Genomic DNA, 21,343 nt, shown 5'->3' with positions numbered 1-21,343 from the left:
TGTTGCTTCTTGACTTGCATACAGATTTCTCAGGAGGCAAGTCAGGTGGTTTGGTATTCCCATCTTTTAAAGAATTTTCCACAGTTTGCTACACAGTCAAAGGCTTTGGTGTAATCAATAAAGCAGAAATAGATGTTTTTCTGGTATTCTCTTGCTTTTTCTATGATCCAACAGATATTGGCAATTTGATCTCTGGTTCCTCTGCCTTTTCTAAATTCAGCTTGAACATCTGGAAGTTCACAGTTCAAGTACTATGGAAACCTGGCTTGGAGAATTTTGAGCATTACTTTACTAGCACGTGAAATGAGTGCAATTATGCAGTAGTTTGAGCATTCTTTGGCACTGCCTTTCTTTGGGATTTGAATGAAAAAAAATTTTTTTGAAGGCCAGCTGGCATTCTCTATTAAGACAATAATGCACATAAACTCCAACCCATAAACCCTGTTGTTGCATCTGTGCCAATAATTATGCTCACTTAAGCATCATTTGAATTGTTTTAACTGTAAACAATTCTTTAAGACCATCAAAAAGGACCTAAATAGAGTCAAAGAATGGAATACTATGCGACCCAAAAAAAATCAGTGATGTGTTTTGATAAAAGATATATAAATACAGCAAGTAACAAAAACCAAACTGCAGAATTTGGTATCACGTTTTTTTAAAGAACATATATACATACATGCGTTAAAATAAATTTATTAAGAATATAGATGAAATAGGTTAAGAGTATAGTTTGATTTTTCTTTATTCCTGTGAGCATTTTTAAAATAAAAAGCTTTTAAAACTAGACAGGCTTCTCCAAAGGAGTATTAATTTCCATAATCTTTGCACATGAATTTTTTAATCTAACTTATTATAGATACAATAATTAAATTAATGACCCATTAAACTCAAAATGCAGTTATTCTAACTAAACTTGTTAACCAATATGTAGATATAAAATTGAAAAGCATATATGTGATATTCCTCAGATTTAAGATACTTTTAGAAACACTGAAAGTTCTACAAGTATTAATATATACCACTTGTCCATATACTCACCTAACATTTTGGAATTTTTTAAAGTGGCCCAATCCAAACAAGAACAAAGATTAATAAAGGGGCCAAATTCTAGTTGTGGCATTCACTTCTGCCAAATGCTAGAGCAACTAAGACAGCAAAACCAAATGCCACAGACAACATTTATCAGAAAAGTGGATGACAAGGTTAACAAGGTATACCCATGAACCCTCTAACATGAACAGTTAGGACAAAATTGTCTTACAACAGCCTATTAACAGGAAAACCCAGAGTTCACCAACAGTCTTCACAGGTGGTAACAGAAAACCAGGCCATATTCTACCCACTTCAATATTACTCTATGCAGAAATATTCTAATGTGCAAAGGCCCTAGAAAAGGTGGACCAGTCTCTAATTAAAGAACCACTTGGAGAAAAAAAGACCAAAATCTCAAAAGCTACCTTGGAATCCTCATGGACAGTACCCTTAAAATAAGACCAGAATAAAACCATCTCCAGAAATATTAAGTTCACTTTAGTACAAACAATTCTGAGTGAAATATTTTGTTAACAAAAAGCTATCTCACCCTTCTTCCCAACAATACACAATAGTGCAAAAATTACAGATACACTTGTAAAATCTCTTGAAAAAAGTGAAAGTGAAAATTGCTCAGTCATATCTAACACTTTGTGACCCCAAGGACTATACAGTCCATGGAATTCCCCAGGACAGAATACTGGAGTCTGTAGCCAGTCCCTTCTCCAGGGTATCTTCCCAACCCAGGGGTCACACCCAAGTCTCCCAGGTGGATTCTTTACCAGCTGAGCCACCAGGGAAGCTCAAGAATACTGGAGTGGGTAGCCTATCCCTTTTCCAGTGGATCTTCCCAACCTAGGAATCAAACCAGAGTCTCTTGCATTTCAGGTGGATTCTTTATCATCTGAGCTACCAAGGAAGCATAAAACCTCTTAAATCTAACTTCAAATCCTTGTATAGTAAGTATTTTCTCATTTCATCACCTGTAAATAGTATCATCTACCTCCCAATATTACAAAGGTTAAGATTTTTGGGTGATTGAGAACAACAAATTCAAGATGCATACATTAAAGAGGCGTATACATTCCAGCTAAAAGTACATCAGTCTCACTACCTGTATGCTTCAAATTTATACCTCTGCAAAATTACAATTACTGAAAAGTTTCAGCATTTGACGTCACTGGAAAATGATCAAAATTACCAATGTTAGGGTACATCAAGTCACCTACCTTACTAACTCTTTCAATCAATATCCCCTAATAGTTTTTCTTGCAGAAGGAAATGGCAACCCACTCCAGTATTCTTGCCTGAGAAATCCCATGGACAGAGGAGCCTCTAGTCCCTGAGGTTCTAAGAGCTGGACACAACTTATGAGCAAACCTCCACCACCACCTTCCCCATACATGCCACAATCCTCTTCCCCAGGAAACTATCTGTAGTGTCAGCGCCTTAGGCGATCATATCACAAGACAGCACAAGAAAGGGCGGCTAGATGGGTATGTGGGGTCTGGCTTGGGTAAACAGCATAAAAGCCTCAGAAATTACAAAAATAACAGTGATAATAGATTCCTCCCAAATGTGCAGCTTCAAATTCTAAGTAGTTTTGTAAGGATTCTCAGATGTGAGAAGATTGCTGAACAAGTGCCAAGTGGTATAAAGTACAGGTTATAGGAGAATCTGAAGTCAGAATCTGCTGTGCTGTGCTTAGCCCCTCAGTTGTGTCTGACTCTTTGAGACCCCATGGACTGCAGGCCACCAGGCTCCTCTGTCCATGGGGACTCTCCAGGCAAGACTACTGGAGTGGGTTGCCATGCTCTCCTCCAGGGGATCTTCCCAACCCAGGGATCAAACCCAGTTCTCAGGTGTTGCAGGCAAATTCTTGACCGTCTGAAATCAGAATGCCTGAGTTTAAATCCCAATTCTGTCACTCACCAGCTGGACCATCCTAAAACTATTTAAGTTCTACGACCCTTGGTATCCTTATTTTAAAAAGGAGATACCTACTTCAGAGAGTAATGGTGAAGATTAAATTAGGGCAAGCACTTTAAACATCTGATAGTGTCTGGCACAAAATAAATGTTCATTAAAGGTATACCTTTTAGGAAGCAAAAAAAAAAAACCCCAAACCTGAAATAGAAGTTCTTATGTGAAACTTCTAGGACCAAGATTTCTGACTCACCACCTCAAAATCAATCAAAGACTCTAACTAGATAGGAGTACTAACCAGCACCACATACAATAAAAAAATAACATTAGCAGAATCAGACTTAAAAGAGTCAAAATACTAAAAAGGCCTCACCTCCTGCAGGTAGCTCAGACAAATAAGGAGACAGTACAAGTACAGGTATGCACATCTGAGAGTCTAAGTCAGACTTGGCTATAGGAAGGAAGAAAAATATAATAGCTGAAGCCAAATTCTGACAAGCAAAACAGTTAGCTCAGTTCCAAGTATAAAGAAGCTTGATGAGATTAGAGAACTGAGATCATATTACTAGTCAGTATGTTTTCATTCCTAGGATTTCATTTCAGTAAGCTACAAAAACTTGTAGGTATCAAAACTGGTATTAAGTGTCATTTTTACTACTCATTTATATTTTTTATATCACAGTATATAAACAAGGTATGATTTGTTGAATGCCTGGTTTAGTCGCTAAGTCGTGTCCAACTCTTGCGACCCCATAGACAGAGGAGCCTGGCAGGCTACAGTCCACGGGATTCTCCGGGCAAGAATACTGGAGTGGGTTGCCATTTCTTTTTCCAGAGGATCATCCCAACCCAGGAATCGAACCTGGGTCTCCTGCATTGTAGGTAGATTCTTTACCAACTGAGCTACAAGGGAAGCCCCAATTGTTCCTTATTTTGGTACTGGACCTGGTGGTTGCTGAATGCCTGGTGTTTCATAAAAACTGTGACCTAAGTGTTTAATTAATTATATTTTCAGCTGGGGAACAGAGCAAAAGAGGGCTTAGGTGACTAATTTACTCCATCACGGTCATTGAAACAGCTTATAATGAAACCAGAATAGCCTGCTAACCTAGAGTCAAGGAGATTTAAGCAGAGACAACAAAGATACCTTGACGTAAACAGCTCCAAGTGTCTTTTACTCTACAGCAGATGTCTCAATAAAGCTATCCACTCCCCCACCTCGCCACAAAGTCAAACTGGTACGTTGCAACAAAAAAAAAGCCCTACCTGAACTACCACATATATGACATGTTATTTACTATATGGTACATTATTACTATTATTTATTTTTTATTATTATTATTATTTTTTTACTAATTGAGACAAATTAGCTCTTATACACTTTACAATCAATGATGTATGTTCTCAATCATATTCAATCTATTTTGGTAGGAACAGAGTTAGGAGGGTAGTTATAAGGACTGTCAAACCCAGACAGCCTGATATATAAAAAGGACTGCTTTTTATATAAATAACATATATAAAATGGGTGAAACCAAAGAAAACAAAAATGAGCAACTGAACACATCTGAAGGCCTAGCAAAAATGAAGATCTAACATTCTCACATTCACCAAGTATTTTAAAATATAAAGCTTTCACAGGCCTAAGTACTAAATTAAATAACAGCTGACAGTCTCCTCTTCAACTGTCTATACTGTTTTGGTAAGTGACTTTAAAATTTTTCTGCTATTGATACTGAAAACTGATTTAGGGAGGCAGACACAAACATGAACACTCACCCACCCTTCCACCCCAATAAACTCCATATCAAAAAGGTAAAAGACCAATAGTCCACAAAACAGAGGGAAATTACTGTAGGCTGTGAATCATAAATTCCTTATCTTCTTACTGGACCATAAATTCCTTATCTCCTTACTAAGATGATGTTTTGAAACCACATGAAGTTGGTGACAGGCTTCCCAACAATCCATAAGCATTATGAATTCACATTCATTAGCAGACACAAAGAAGATCTCTGGATGCAGATAAAAGGCAACTTTTAAGTGCCACTAAGACATTATGGGAACCGCTCTGTGTCTCTCATGAGCTAGTGAGAACACTGACTGGTGTCTCTTATCCAAGTACAGACAAGTGATCCTCATTTTTTTTTAATTGTCTCCAAACTACTGATCTATGCAACATACCCCCAACAGTTAACATCTTCAGCACTGGCAGACATTTAACAGCAATCACTAAGATTATGCCGCACCCTTAATCACTGTTACTGCAATACCACCCTGGTAACTACTGCCATGATATAAACTCCTACAAGGCTTCTGAAATGGAAGGAAATTTGGAAATCACCTCTTCTAAGCTCCTCGTTCAATGTCTGAAGGAAATGTGGCTCACTGTATTTAGCTTGTTGGGAACTGAAACAGTAGTGGAAGGGAGGAGAGGGTCGTCACTGTGCAACAGGGGCCATGTTAAACACTGTAAAGCATAAACCCAGTGAATCGCAACATCCCTTGAGGGAGATTTACTTCATTACCTGTATTTACTGTAAGGAAAACAAGGCATTGAGCAGTCAGTCGGCCTGCCTTGGTGACAGACTAAGTGACAGAGCAGGAAATTCAAACCCAGGCCTCTCTGTTGCTCTCCTGATTCTCAAACCAGAGCTCTTGCCACAAGATTAAGTACCTCAGACTTGTTTCATAAACCAAATGCTCTTATTTAAACTCAACACATAGACAACTGTAATTTTTATTCTTTCCCCAATTTCACTATCTATAGGTCCATGTTTTCATTTATTCACATCCTCACAATATCTGAGGCAACTGCATGATATAAACCCCATTTTTCAACTGCGGAAACAGGTTCACAAATGATCAGTCCTAATTCACACAGACACGCTGCTAACCTCAATTCAGAATCAAGCCATGCTCCTTCCAAGAATGACATTACCACATGCTAACTCTCATGAAATTAGGGGACTAGCCAACTCCTAGTAAAAATTTGGAATAAACATGGAAAATATGAACTCATTTGTACACCCAAACGATTGAAGAGTTGAAGTTAATTCCAGTCAGAAAACAAAGCTGGCACATCTAGCTTCCACTGTGCAGTGGGTCTGCAGGTTGGATCTGATGAAACAAAGGAAAACTATAATTTTCTTCATGTTCCCATCTTAATCACTGCAGTTACTAAAATATTTAAATGCAAAAGGGCATCCACTTAACTTTATTTACTGAAAATCTGCTGTGCTTCCTCTGTGTACCATTGGGATAATGGCACATACGTGACAGGAATTTAGATGGCACATGGGTAATCAATACTAATCAACACTTTATTATAGATTTTAAAAAGATGCAGAAAGATGTAACTAATTCAACAAACCACTAGTTTCAGACTTTATTTCTCACTAGATTAATAGGATGAAATTAACATATTAATTATACTTCTGGGGAGGGGCAAAATGAGGGCTTAACCTCTATCTGTCATTTTTCCATCTTTAAAAAATCTGAAGAAAAAAGTAACCCAACCTAAAAATAAATAATTATACAGATGCTAGGATACGGCAAAAATGCCAAAAGTAGTATGTGAAAGTGACATTTTAGAAATAACATTCCAAGTGTCCAACACTATGCTAGACAAAATTCCCTCCTAAAGAAAGCCAGAGAAGGATTTAGCAGCTTCATGGACTTAAGGAGATTTTATTTATAATAATGGACATCTCAGTTGTTGATTACTACTACTTTAAAGTAACTTAACTGTGATTTCCTCAGTGATATGTCAAAATTAATAAATACAAAGAGCTTAAAACTGCAAGGAGGGAAAAAAGCAGACTCAATATAAGCAGTATCAACACAATTAACAACTACTATTTATTGAGTAAACAAATAATGTTAACACTTTACCAAGTAGTGTTTGGTTTTCCAAGTTTTCCATGTATGATGTACTCATGCTATGCGGTACTATTATTATCCCCATCTTATAGATAAAGAAACCAACTTAACAGGGACTGACTTACAAAGTTCTCCTAAATAGCATTAATTCTAAAAGGATGGCAGAGGTGCTAGAATTTTTCATCTCTCCAAACCCCTTATGTCAGACGTTAAGTAGACAGCAAAACCCAAAACCAATAAGCAAAAACATTTGCAACAAATCTACCTGAACAAGGTTATCTCACAACCCCCCAAAAATAAGTTAATAAGGAAACACTCACAGTCAGAAGACCTGTACATTATAAGAATCTGTACAAGAAGAAACAGAAGTCAGTGTATCTGAAAGGGCTACAAATAGGAGAAACACAAAACAGCCAACAGTTGTTCACAAGAAATCATGGCAGGTCAATCTGAGAACAGCTGAAACTGAGATACGCATTACTCCAGTAATAAATGAATAGAAAAATCTCCAACAAGAGCTGAAAAGGATAAAGTCTTGTTCCCATGAGCTCTTGAAAGTGACCCACCAGAGCTCCCATCCAGAGGAGACCCCACACACAAGAGAAAGGGACAAGATAAAGGAAACAGAAGCTCCAAATAAAAGCAAAACAAAACCTAGAAATTTCAGAAAGCAAGCTCCACGCTCTAACACTTCACAAAAACAATGAGAGAGCTCTGTGAAGTTACAACAACTACTCTGAACCATGACTCCTACTCAAAGGTCAGGAAAACTACTTTTATATAAAAATGCAAGACAAAAATATCAAGGTCAAATGAGATATGAAACTGTGGTTAAGAGAAAAGGAGAATAAGGAGCAGAATAACATCCCTTAAGACAGTGAAGCAGAGCTAGAAAGACTTGATCAAAACGTTATACTATTTCAAAAGGAGCTAAAAACATGAGAAACATGATGCCAGTCAGTCAGAGAAACTCAGAAAATGAAGCAATAGAACACAGCAGAGACCAAGAACAGAAAAAACTACTTCAGGAAACAATGACTAAACTAGAAAGCAGAGAAGAACAAATGATCACAACAAATAATGCAGTAAGAATCCTTCAAGAGAGGAAATTTTTAAAAATCAAAATGGAATTAAAATTAAAATTTCACTTTGAAATACACTGTTAAGAGAATAAAGACAAGCCACACAGTCGAGTATTTGCAAACCACATTAGATGAAGAATTTGTATCCATATACATAAAGAACTCTCAAAATCCAGTAAGAAATCAAAGAACTCCATTTTGAAATGGGCAAAGATGTGAAGCATCAACTTACTAAAGAGACACAAACAGCAAATAAACACGTGAAAAGATGCTCAACATCATCAGTAATTAGGCAAATACAAATTACAATCACTATACAATAGGCACCTATCAGAATACCTGACATGAGAAAGACTGATCATAGTAAGTGTTGGAAAGGATGTGGAGAAACTGATCTGAACTCCCATACTAGTAGTGGAAAAGTAAACTGGTACAATCACTCTAGGAAACAGTTTGGCAGTTTCTAAAGTTAGACATCCACATACCATATGACCCAACCATTCCACTCGTGGATGGATTGCTATCCAAGAGAAAAGAATGCATACAAAGACGCATACACAAATGTTCAGTTTTTTTTTTTTTTAAACCTGGAAATAATGCAAATGTCCATCAACAAGTGAATGAACCAAAATCTGTAGGATATCCATGTAAAGAATACTACTCAAAAATAAAAAGGAATCAATTATTGATTTCTGGACATGGAGTCATCTTAAGTTACCCTGAGTAAAAAAAGGCAGATATAAAGCAATTATCCTCCAATTAAAAAAAAAATTGTTAAAAGACAAAGAATACACTGTCTGATTCTATTTACATACAATTTCAGAACATGCTAACTAACCTACCTGATGGGATGAGCACACACATGGAAGACAAGTAACAAAGGGCAAGAGGGAGTAATGTTTATAGAGTCTCCATCTGGAGTGCAGTGATAGTTTCATGAGTGCAGATGTCAAAATTTACCAGAATATATAGTTCAATAAATGAAGTTGTTTTCAATAAATGAAGGGTTAAAAAAAAAAAGGCATTACTGAATAAACTTATTTTCTAAAATCAGAAATGAGGAGAAGAAACCCAGGAATTCTTAAGAAACCCACCTATACTAAAACATCAGAAAGATCTGAACTACTATCCTTTAGATTTTCATTCTATTTACAATCTTAGAAGTTAGACAAAGCTCAGTTTAACCATAAATGATGACAGAAACTGCAAATTTCCATATCAAAAGTTAAGGCACGCTCAGATTGATTAAAAAACCAAAGGCTAAATAAAACTAAATGTAAAAACACTGAATCATAAATTTAAAAATATCTTCCAAAATCCATAAAGAATCTAACACCACCAGTCATTTTAATACAAAAATAGTAAGACCTATAGTAAGACCTAGAGATTAGCGGGGAGGGAGGGAGAGGAGTGTGGACAAGGATGGGACAACTGTTGATCTTCTAAAGTCCTCTATTAGATAAATAATTGTCCAGAAAAATCAGGTTAAATTTCCCAAGCCCCTTGGTGATCCAGTCAAACAGGATATTAAAAAGCTTCCTTGAAGAAACTTTCAACTATTTACACATTTACGGCCCATGCACTATATCAAGAAGGGAAGGCAATCTGCACAGACCTAGAAAGACGTTTAAGTATTTAACTCCAAACAATCTTGTTTATTAAAACTTTGAAGTAAAATGCTTCTCCTCCTGATATTGTAGAGGTATAAGTTAGGACCAACTAACAATTAATAAAAATTAGTTATTCAGCATCAATTTTTTAAAAATTAAGATGTTCTAAGAGACTATAACTCAGAAGCAAAAATTACTTTTTTTTTTTAATTCTGAAGGGTTCCACTTTTTTAAGGCAGTAAGTATAAACTTCAGGTTGAATGCATCAGTCAAATTCCTAAGGTGACTGGTAATTTTAATAAGCACCAAGGAGTTTCAGTTTGTTGGCATGACCACTAAAGAGGTTCCCCCTGCCCCTTTTAAAAGCAGGCTAGTTATCAGGAGACTATGCTGCAACCATAAGCAAATCTTGTAAGAAAAGAACATTTGCTAATAAAGCCAAACAAAGGATACATAATTACGTAATGTACATAACTGCTGAAGCTTACATGCTTTTTATTAGGCCTCAAAAAGAATTTTTAAAAAACCCACTTTTTAACACTACACCTTCCAAAACCTCTCCCCTTCCTGCTCCCTACCCCTATACAACGACACGACTACAACAAATCTGCACTGCTCTCTACAAATGAACAGTCCAACAATGAAAACAACTCCTGCAAAACACACTAGACACAATAAAACAATGTTCCTTTGAAAACAATCTTAACTTCACAGTGTAAGTTTTAGATTCATAAATGTTCCTTTGAAAACAGTCTTAACTTCACAGTATAAGTTTCAGATTCACAACATTTGGAATCAAGCCTAATAAAATGCTGAGCATATGCTAACAAGTTAGCGATCCTAGAAAGTTTACAGGACAGTCAAGACTGTAGCATCTGGAATTTGTCAGATAATCACCCTGAGTGCCCAAGAGAATAAGCAGAAGTGATACTTCCAGCACCCACATATATAGATGACAACAAAAGGCTGGATACAGGACAATATGAGAAAATACCACCACTAAAAAAAAAAAAAAAAAGAAGAAGAAGCTGAAATAGAATCAAAGCCACAGAATTCTGGAAATAAGCCCAATTGTTATGGACAAAAAGAGTCACAATGGAACATGCATTCTTCCTTTCTCTGGCTGTTCTAGATGAATACATTCTAAATGTGCAAAAGCATAAAGAAAAATTTTAATACAATTTAAAAAATCATTACAGAGCATGGTGTGAAGTGAATGAAGCATATACACTAAGTAAATGCTTTAAATATGGGGCTTGTACAATTTAGACAGATTATTCAATGCTTCTGAAATACACTTCTGTCCCTTTCCTAAGCGATTCTTAAGGACACACAGGTTTATGAATACGATTACGTTTTCAACTCACATTGTTTCTCCAGTCTTGGCTACATGACAAAGAAACTGATCCAGGACCGGACAAACTTCCTTTTTCCCCCTCTTCTCAAAATCTAGATAAGGGAAGAACAAAAGTTATTAGTATTTTTCAAAGTCCACCAACCATTTCCAATGCCCTTTAAAAACAAACTTTCCTCTCCAGTCATTCCTCATATTAAGAAACTAATTTTATTTTTAATTTAAAAAGCCTCTCAAATAAATATCACCCTGACTCTCCAACTTCAAATGTCACTCTTCACAGATAACGAGACCCTTCCTAAAGGGGGCACTTCTCCACCAACCATCCTTAATGCAGTCCGGGGGATTCATCTCAAAGACCTGTTAAAATACAAACCCCAGATCCCAACTCCCCCCAAACTGTTTACGTGAAGTTCATAAATCTGCGTTATATGCAACACCAGCTCCCTCTTGCAGTCATCAACCAATGATCCTTGGTATCAAAGTCTAATTCTCAAAACGCTGCAATCACGGTATTCTAAGTTCTCAAGCCTGTTGCTCGGATGGCGAGCAATTCGGAACTGGGAAGGCGACCACTTCAGAATTGGGGCGCGTGGAAGATGACTCCAGAAGCTCTGAAAAAAGGGCCTCCAGAGACACTTGAAAGTTGCTCTGCCGCCCCCTTACCCCCGCCCCGAAACCTTTCACTTTTTCTCTCCCCACGATGTCCGGTGTGCAGGGGGATGATAGAGAACGAAGCCTGCCTGCGAGGGGGCTGCGGGCCCACGAAACGTTCACGGGGAGTGGGAGAGGGGCCGGGGCCCCCTCGAGAGCTTCCCGACTCCCCTCCCCCAGCCCAGACGCCGGCGGCCGACACAAAGCCCAGAGCGGGGCGGGAGGGAGCTGCCCACGGGGCTCCCCGCCCCCGGGAAAGCGGGAGGGGGGATGGGAGCCGGGGAAGGGCGCCCTCCCCCCAGCCTGGCCCCGCGGAGTCACTCGCCCAGAAGGGAGCGGAGAGGCGGCCACGGAGGGTAAGGAGGAAGGGAGAGGGGGCAGCTACCCCCACCTTTCAGCGCCTCCTGCAGCCTCTCGACGTCCATGGCTTCCCGGAGTCCCTCGCAGCCTCCGCCTCCTTCCGCGGGTCTCCCGGGGACCGGAAGGCCTCCCCCCACCCCCCCCGACGCCCTCCCCCTCCCTCGCACACACTCCGGCACGCAGGCGATTCGGGGGGGGCACCGAAGGGAGCTGGGGGAAGCGAGCGAGAGAGCGAGACCGAGAGAGCGAGCACCTCCCCGAGCCGCTACCACCAGCCCTCCAACATGGCGCCCGGCACGTCACCGCGCGCACGCTCCTCGCCGCCGTCCTCGCGCCCGCGGCGCGTCCGGACCCGGAGCCCGAGAGCGCGTGCGCGGCGGAGGCGTGCGGCCGCGGCCGGCCCCCAGACCCGGCAGGGCGGCCCCGCCTACCCCTTGGGTTGGCCGGAGCTCCCTGCACCAAGCTGGAGGCGCAGTGGTCTAGGCGGCGGAGGGGTCTAGGCGGCGGGGTGGGCGCAGTTTGACTGTGGATCCCTGCTGTTTGCTAGTTGTGTGACCTTGAGCAATTTAATCAGTCCCTCTGAGCCTCCCTTTCCCCATCTGTACAATGGTGGGAGTAGTATGAACTACTCTTTACGGTTGCTGTGAAAATTAAGTGAGACTGTATACACACAGAACACGCATTAAAAAAAACAGTATCACTAGTAATCGTGACAAAATTAACTCCCTGCCTGAACCCAAAGCACTTCAGTGGCCCAGCGTTGAAAAGAAGGAGTGAACGCAGCAAAAGCATGAGACGTTTAAGTAAGCAAGGAACCAGCTGAATTTAAAGTCCAACGCAACTATTTATTAATACTACTTGTGTGACCTAGTTGCTTAAACTCACATAGCTTCTGTTTTCTCATCCACAAAATGGAAGTTCGTGAAACTGCCACAATAAAGCATTGAGCGCATGTGGTGCCTGGAACATAAGCACTCAACTTCATGTGGCTGCTGTTTTTATTATCATTATGGTTTTGATTACATTACATAAGCGCCCAGGAAGTTAGGGCGGAGGCCTCGGAAGTCCTCTCCCAGCCCTGACATCTTACAAACGGGATAGCTGAGGCGTAGAGACGTAGTCTAGCAAAACAGTAGAACCTAGAACCTCTGGCAACCAGCTAGTGTGTGAACATCTTTATTACTCTCCCTTGTCTATGAGCTTTTCAAGAAAAGTTACTGAATTGTTCCACCATCGCTTCTCAAAGCCTAACCCAAACCCATGGAAGGAAGGGAGAGGGGGCGGCAGGGAGGACAGAAAGCTAATTCTTGACTGGTGTTAGAAAGTGCAAATTTAGACACAACCATCACAGGTGTTGACCCTCTTAAGAGATAGTGGCTCTGACCCTGACCGTAGGTGGTAGACGTAGGGAAAAGCCCCACTACAAAAAAATAATTTCTTCAATTTTGCCATCAGAGAACTAGTCCCTAGTATCTTTAGATCCTTTCACTGTTCCAAGTATCCTGCTCAGTTACAAAGAGCCTTGTAGGAGATGTATTAGAATGATGTCTTCACCCTGGGCCAGTGCTTTAAATGCACCCATGTTTGTGTTTGGTTGCTTCAGTCTTGTCTGACTCTGCAACACTCTGAACTAAAGCCCGCCACGTTCCTCTGTCCATGAGATTTTCCCACCAAGAATATTGGAGTAGGTTGGCACGCCCTCCTCCAGGGGACCTTCCCCACCCAGGGATCGAACTCACATCTCCTGCATTGAAGGTGGATTGTTTATGGCTGAGCCACCAGGAAAGCCTGTTAAATACATTGGATTTAGTTTATTGTCCCCTGGAGAAGAAAATGGCAACCCACTCCAGTATTCTTGCCTGGAGAATTCCAAGGACAGAGGAGCCCTTCCAGTCTGAAGGGGCCCGTCCTCTACATAGCAAAGCTTAGCCTCTCTCTCTGCCACCCTGGACTGTCTTTAAGCAGGGGTCTTCTGGTAAGAACTGTGTGGAACAATACAGTCACCACTAGCCACGTGTAGGTATTTAAATTTAAATTAAATAAAATTTAAATTCAACTCCTGAGTTCCTCAATACAATTCAATTTCTCAGTCTCGCTAGCCACATTTCCTGTGTTCAGAAACCCCACGAGGCTAGTGACTTTTACATTGTACAGCAGAGAAAGAAAATTCCATGATCACCTAAAGTTCTTCTGGAACTTTCTTTTAGAGAACATACCACGCTAATTTCTTACACCTTGCTCTGTCCCTTTTCATCAGCTGTTCCCCTCACTTGGAGATGCCTCAACTTATAAAAACTGGATAAGGTCCATGAAAGGAGATAAAAGTACACACAGCAGCCACAGCCTAAGGGAATCAGGGAAAACTTTCCCTAGAGGAAGTGGTTGTGTTTAAGCTGAGAGCTGAATTCTGAAAGGAAAGTAGCCCAAGTGAAGTGGAGAGGAGAAGCGTTCAAAGAGAAAAACTGTAGATGTGCACGGGCCTTGAAATGAGATGGAGGAGTGAGGTGGTTTCAGTCTGGCTAAAGCTGAGAGTGCAGTGGACGGAGAGGCAAGGGATAAAGCTGAGGAAATACTTTATTTGGTTCCTTTCTTCCTTCTTCCTGGGAACTTTTCTCTAGCCAGAGCTCATCTCACTGTCTGCGATTTCTAGAGCCTCCTATTGATACTCACCCACTTAGAGCAAAACAAAATGTGATGTCCAGCCTCTACGATTGCCCCCAAGATCCTTGCCTCCTGGAATTCATGTCCTAGTGTAGTCCCCTCCCAGGTGAATCAGAGCAAACTTATTGTGTGAACAATAAGTTTGGTGGAAGGGATGGTATTTGACTTCTGAGGCTAGGTCATAAACTGTTCTCTCTAGAGGAAGCCAGCTGCCACGTCACCAGAACATCAGAGCAGCCTGTTTAAATGCCCAAATGGAGAACACTGATGACTTTAACTTGAGTCTTCCCACCCCAGGTAATCTGCAGCCCCAGCTGGGATCTGGACCACAGCCTTGTGAAGGATCCCAAGCCAGAACCACCCAGCTAAGCTGTGCCTCGAGTCCTGATCCACAGAAACTGTGAAAGATGAAAAATGTTTATAATTGTTCTCAGCTTCTAAATTCTGAGAGAATTTAATTACATAGTACTAGATAACTAATGCAACAAAGGAGAATATTAATAGTAACTGATAATACTTAGTAATTAATATTAATAGGTTAACATTAAGTATTCTCTATGTGTCTAGCATTCTTCTAAGCACTTTAGAAAAATATTTAATTTAATCCTTACAAAAATCCTATAAATGAGATTATGACCCCCACTAAAGAAACTGAGGTATAAAAATGTGAACTAACTTGTCCAAGGTGATACAACTACACAGGCAAGTGACTGACCCATGATTCAAACCTGGATGGATTTCAGAGCCTGAGACTCTGTGTTGTACTCAAGAAGGTTGCAAACGACCAGGGGAAATAAGACGGAAGAATAGACTCTGATGCAAAGTAGAAGGCAAATACGCAAATCAAATGGTCAGAGGCCTGTAACATCTCTTCCAGGGAACGATAGAAGTTACCTTTTGGAAGAGACTAACTTAAAGATGGGAAAATATTTGTACCACAAGAGAAGAGACTTTCAGGCAAAGGGGATGGTATTAACCAGGCAAACAGTCCGTGAGGGCTTCCTCTGTGTTGCAGAGAAAACGTGGGGAATCTCTTCCTCGCACAGAGACTGGGTATAATGGAGGAGGTGTCCCTTCAATAAGTGTGAATCTGCAAGAAGACTAGCCCGTTCCTCTGGGGGTACACAAGAGGGAAAAAGCCTGACAACACAGAGGAGGAGGTGGAAGATGGAGACAAAAGAAGAACGGGGAAGAGAAAGCAACCGAGACTGTGTCAGAAAAACATGTGCGAGGATCTTTGTGTAACCCCAGTGAGAATGACTTGAGTTTGGGCCATCCCTCTGAGATGATCCTGTGGAAAGTGAGAAGAGGAGATTGAGGAAAAGAATAGAAAATCCCACACACCATCTACAAAGGCTGAAGGGCACAGAACAGGCTGGATTAAAATGCCAAAAGAGAGACTTGGAGGCTCTTTGATGCTCATGGTCTTTTATTCATGCTTTTTAGTCCTTATTTGTAGATCGCAGTGGGTTCCAGAATGAAGGTAGAGGAAGGTGGACAATAAGGAGGAATCCAGTTTTCCAAACAAATAAGAGAAAGCTTCACATATCATCAAGGTTAGCTTTTTCCCAGAGACTTTCAAAATCTAAATTTAAAAAACATTTTATCTTATAAAGAAATATAGACGATTAATAATGTGATTGTTTCAGGTGCACAGCAGAGTGACTCAGCCATACATATACATGTATCGATTCTCCCCCAAACTCCCCTCCCATACAGAGTTCCATGTTCTATACAGTAGGTCCTTGCTGGTTATCCATTTTAAATATAAAGATTGTGTGTGTGTGTGTGTGTGTTTTTAATTAGAAATAAGTGCAACAAAAAGTCTGCTCTAAAAGACCCAGGGTTGTTTTCTGTGATGCCACAATGGTGGGGTGGCAGCTGGTAGCCATGCACGGGTGAAGACCAGAGTTAGGAGAACAGACTGGCAGGTACTGCCTGGGTGGATGGCTTCATGAAGTTTGCTGCAATCCTGGGGATGCACTTCAAACTGTGTGAATGAAATGGGAATTTATGAGGCGGGAAGGGTACTCCATTGGGCTTCCTTGGTGGGTCAGTGGTAAAGAATCCACCTACCAGTGATAAGATGCTGGTTCAATCTCTAGGTAGAGAAGATCTCCTGGAGAAGGGAATGGCTGCCCACTTCAGTATTCTTGGTTGGAAAATCCCATGGACAGAGGAGCCTGGTGGGTTACAGTCCATGGGGTCACAGAGTTGGACACGTCTTAGCAACTAAACAAAAACAAGGGTAGTCCATAGGATCCAGGACTCTTAGTTCTGGAGGCCAGGAGTCTGAGATCAGGATGTAAGAAGGCCCACGATCCCTCTGCAGGCTCCACAAAAGAGTCAGTTCTTTTGCCTCGCCCAGCTTCTGCCGACTGTCAGCATTCCTAGACATGTGACTGCATGTATCGCTCCCATCTCTGCCCCTGTGGTCATGTTGCCTCTTGTGTCTATCACATCTCTCTTGACCTTACTCTTAAAAGGACACTAGTTATTGGATTAAGAGCCCATCTGGATAATCTTGGGTGATCTTCTTAGCTCAAGATTCTTAAATTACATCTACAAACACTGCTTTTAACAGGAAGGTAACAATAACAGGTTCCAGAGATTAGGATGTGGACATATAATTTGAGGGGCTACTATTAAGTCCATGATAGTAATTTAAATTGTTTTATGAGAACTGTGAAACTTTGCAAATATCCCATTTCTCATCAGATTTTCACTCTCAAGTTTTCACCTCCATTGATGTTACTTGACTGAACTAATTATTATGTGCATGCTTTTAGGCTAAGTTGCTACTATGATGGAGAATTCCCTTGTAGTCCAGTAGTTAGGACTCTGAGCTTTCACTGCAGAAGGCCTGGGTTCAGTCCCTGGACGGGGAAGTAAGATTCTACGAAGCCAGATGGCAAGACCAAAAAGAAAAAAAAAAAAAAAATTCACTATGCTGGTTGCCAAATGGTAGTTTTCTAATTCCATCATTCTTTTACATTTATCAGTTGGCTTCCTATGATAAGCAAAGAGTCATCTCCTCTCATTTACTCATTTTTTTAGTTGTAATAATTTTGACTCACTGATTCCTATTTTATCCAGTGGGTTAGTTCACTCCTATCATTAATTGATACCTAAACTGGTCTAGACTTGGCCAATGAGACCTTCTTCAAGCTGGCTCCTGCATCTTTTTGACATGTCTCCATCATTCTTGGAGCACTTCTTTATTTTCTGGTACAAAAAGGTATTCGAGGCTCACCTTGCATCTCCCTTTCCCAGCCCTGGAAGTAAGCATTTCTCCAAGAAGTCCCAATTCCTTTTGGTGGAGAATGCTACTTAGGAATCTAGTTGAGGCTGCTAGGGTGTTCATGGCCATTGGGATGTCATTGCCGGGCCCTCTTGGCACACAGATAGATCCATATATTTATTTCTATATCAATATCTATAAAACTAGGAGTTCACAGCTTCCAATTCCAATCTAACACTGGAGGATTCATTTTAGTTTTCTCCTTTTCTATACACATCACTGTCCAACAGTAAACCTGGTTGCCACTCTCCTCAGTATATTCTTTTTTTTTTCTTTGTAGGTTAAGAACTTAATTAAACTACACAAGGTCAAGGGCAAGAATTGCAAATCCGTGTTTTCTGAACTTCAGAGATTTACACCAAGCTAACCTTTTAAATTAATACTGGTTTACTGTCCCAATGCATAAGAAATTCACTGACTCCACAGACATTTGTTTGTATACTGAAGCCATGTCAGGACAGATCAAAATCAAATATTCAGGTGCCTACTACGTGCCAAATCCTGAGTGAGATACTTCATGGGCTTTTCCCACGTTAAAGGTTTATAATAGCCTCAAAAATGATTTTTGACAAACTCATTCTTCACTCTCAGTACATTCATTTATTCTATCAATCCCTAGTACTCAACCGACCAATCAGCAGTCCCTGTAACAGGTTCCTTTCTCACTTCCCTTGGGCTCTGACACCCTGCACCAGGCTACTTTCCCTCAGCCCCTGGAAGATACCTACTTTTCTTGGCCACACTTAACTGGTTGGAGATTGAATTATTCCAGAAAAGTGAAAGTGAAAGTTGCTCTGTTGTGTCCGACTCTTTGTGACCCCATGGACTATATACAGTCCATGGAATTCTCCACCAGAATAGTGGAGTGGGTAGCCTTTCCCTTCTCCAGGGGATCTTCCCACCCCAGGAATCAAACCAGGGTCTCCTGCATTACAGGCTAATTCTTTACCTACTGAGCTATCAGGGAAGCCCCTATTTCAGAAGGAAGGGTAAATATCATTAGTATTTATAATAATAGTAGTAATTTAAAAATTTTCAAATGTCTGATAAATAGTATTTTATCAAGCAATTCAAAGACTACAGGGTGAGCAAAAAGTCTCTTAAGATGTTCTCCCCCACCCCAATACCCACCACAGCTAGGTGGAGCTTCATGAGTTTCTTGTGAATCTTTTCAGATGTTTATTATGTGTTTACATGTCTCACCTGTTGTATTACAGCTGTTCTTCTGCCTTCTGTCCTGGTTGTTCAGTCACTGAGTTGTGTCTAACTCTTTTGTGACCCCACGGTCTGTAGTCTGCCAGGCTCCCCTGTCCATGGGATTTCCCAGGCAAGAATACTGGAGTCGGGTGCCATTTCCTTCTCCAGGGGATCTTCCTGTCTCCTGCATTGCACGCAGGTGCTTTACCGCTGAGTCATCAGGGATCTTCCAACAATTTATTTTCAACACAAAATTGTTAGTCACTCAGTCATGTCCGACTGCAACCCTGTGGACTGTAGCCCACCAGGCTCCTCTGTCCATGGGATTCTCCAGGCAAGAATATTAGAGTGGGTTGCCCTTTCCTTTTCCAGGGAATCTTCCCGACTCAGGGACTGAACTCGGGTCTCCTTCGCAGGCAGATTCTTTACCATATGAGCCACCTGGGAGCCCCATTTTTAACAAAATTGCCAGGGTTTTTAATAACAAGAGCCTATCTTGCTCCACCCAACTAGTTACATTCCACTCAGAGTAAAAGCCCGGAGAAGGCAATGGCACCCTACTCCAGTACTCTTGCCTGGAAAATCCCATGGACGGAGGAGCCTGGTAGGCTGCAGTCCATGGTGTTGCTAAGAGTCGGACACGACTGAGCGACTTCACTTTCACTTTTCACTTTCATGCATTGGAGAAGGAAATGGCAACCCACTCCAGTGTTCTTGCCTGGAGAATCCCAGGGATGATGGAACCTGATGGGCTGCTGTCTATGGGGTCGCACAGAGTTGGACACGACTGAAGCAACTTAGCAGCAGCAGCAGCAGCAGAGTAAAAGTCACAGTCCTTGCCATGGGTCCTAAAAACACAATCTGCCACTCCCCTGCCCCATCTCCTACCGTCACCCCTCCTCCCAGCCCTTCTTCAAGTCCTCTGCCCTCACTGACCTTCATGATGTACTCTTTAAGAAAAAAAAATTATATTTTTTTATTTTTGCCTTTGCTGGGTCTTCACTGTTGCTCGGGCTTTTCCTTAGTTGTGGTGAGCAGGGGCTACTTTCTAGTTGTGGTGTGCAGGTTTCTCAATGCAGGGGTTTCTCTTGTTGCAGAGCACAGGCTCTAGGGCACAGGCTCAATAATTGTGACACTTGAGCTTAGCTGCTCAGCATACGGGATCTTCCCAGATCAGGGATTGAACTTGTGTCTCTTGCATTGGCAGGTGATTCTTTACCGCTGAACCTCTAGGGACACCCATGATGTACTCTTAATCTGTGAGTACACTCCTTAGGAGGGTGCCCAGCTCTGCCTAGATCCCTCTTCCCTGGGATATCCATGTGGCCCTCTCATCCCCTTGAAGACCATCTTCTCAACAAGACCTCCTTAGGCCTTGTCACTAAGTGACATTGCACTTTCCACCTTCCCCTGAACTCCCAACCATCTCCTTTTGTCCCTTACCCCACTCTATTTCTTTTCCTTCCAGCTCTTCTCATCTCATATCATGTCATTTCCTTTCAAAATTATGTGTATTACATTTTTATGCCTCACTGGAACACAAACACCCCAAAGACAGAAAACTCTTTTGTTCACTGGTTTTTCCCAAGGTGCCTTGAAGCCTTGTGCAGCATCCATACACCATAGGATCTCAGTAAATAGTTTGTTGCATAAACATATACTGAAGTAGTTCTTCTTGGCTTAAATTTCTCTTAAAAGGTAACATATTCTTCTACAATTGTTGTTTTTGTTGTTGTTGTTTTACTTTTTACTCAAAAATATGTCTTGGGGGTTTTCTGTTTTATTTTAGGGATACTTAAAATCTTGCTTTGCTTAGTACTTTGAAGTATAGATAGAATATTATTATTTAAGCAGTCTCTATGAATCACATATACAGCTATCCAGTTTTTCTCTATTAAAAACAAGATCTTCCATAATTCAAATCTCAGTGTCCTCCTTTAAAAAACAGAGGCAGTATTCATCTCATAGAAGACTGAGGATTAAAAGTGATCCTAGGGTAGTACCTGGCAAATCTTTTATTATGTTTTTATACTATTATTATTAGCTGTGTGGCTGCAGCTACTACCACAAGCCCCTACATGACCATTTCTCCGAAGAGTAATTGCTGGATAGGCATATTTTTAAGCCATACTGCCAGTGGACCTCCTTAAACAGTACTGTCACCTTCTGAAAGTATGTGACTGTCCACGCACTTGTGGACTCAGAAATTTTCACCAGTCTGAGGACTAAGCAGAAAACCTCTGTGTTGTTTTGATTTTCATTTCCAAGATGTATTTGTTAG

General features: G+C 40.9%; 1 protein-coding gene across 1 annotated transcript in view; it reads right to left on the bottom strand.

The window, feature by feature from the left end:
• PPP4R2 (protein phosphatase 4 regulatory subunit 2) overlaps positions 1-12,314 on the bottom strand; it is a 53,348-nt gene extending 41,034 nt beyond the window's left edge. The window contains exons 1-2 of the mRNA XM_040246380.1: positions 11,935-12,314; positions 10,903-10,984 (exon numbers count right to left, since the gene is read on the bottom strand). Coding sequence (XP_040102314.1) covers positions 10,903-10,984; positions 11,935-11,968 — 116 coding nt within the window. The 5' untranslated portion in view covers positions 11,969-12,314. The remainder of the gene's footprint in view (positions 1-10,902; positions 10,985-11,934) is intronic.
• Between the last annotated feature and the right edge of the window lie 9,029 nt (positions 12,315-21,343).

The sequence above is a fragment of the Oryx dammah genome, unplaced genomic scaffold, assembly GCF_014754425.2.
Source record: "Oryx dammah isolate SB20612 unplaced genomic scaffold, SCBI_Odam_1.1 HiC_scaffold_9, whole genome shotgun sequence".
In the NCBI taxonomy this organism is placed as follows: domain Eukaryota; kingdom Metazoa; phylum Chordata; class Mammalia; order Artiodactyla; family Bovidae; genus Oryx; species Oryx dammah.
Note: the sequence above shows the minus strand (reverse complement) of the source record. Positions and strands in the feature narration are given on the sequence as shown.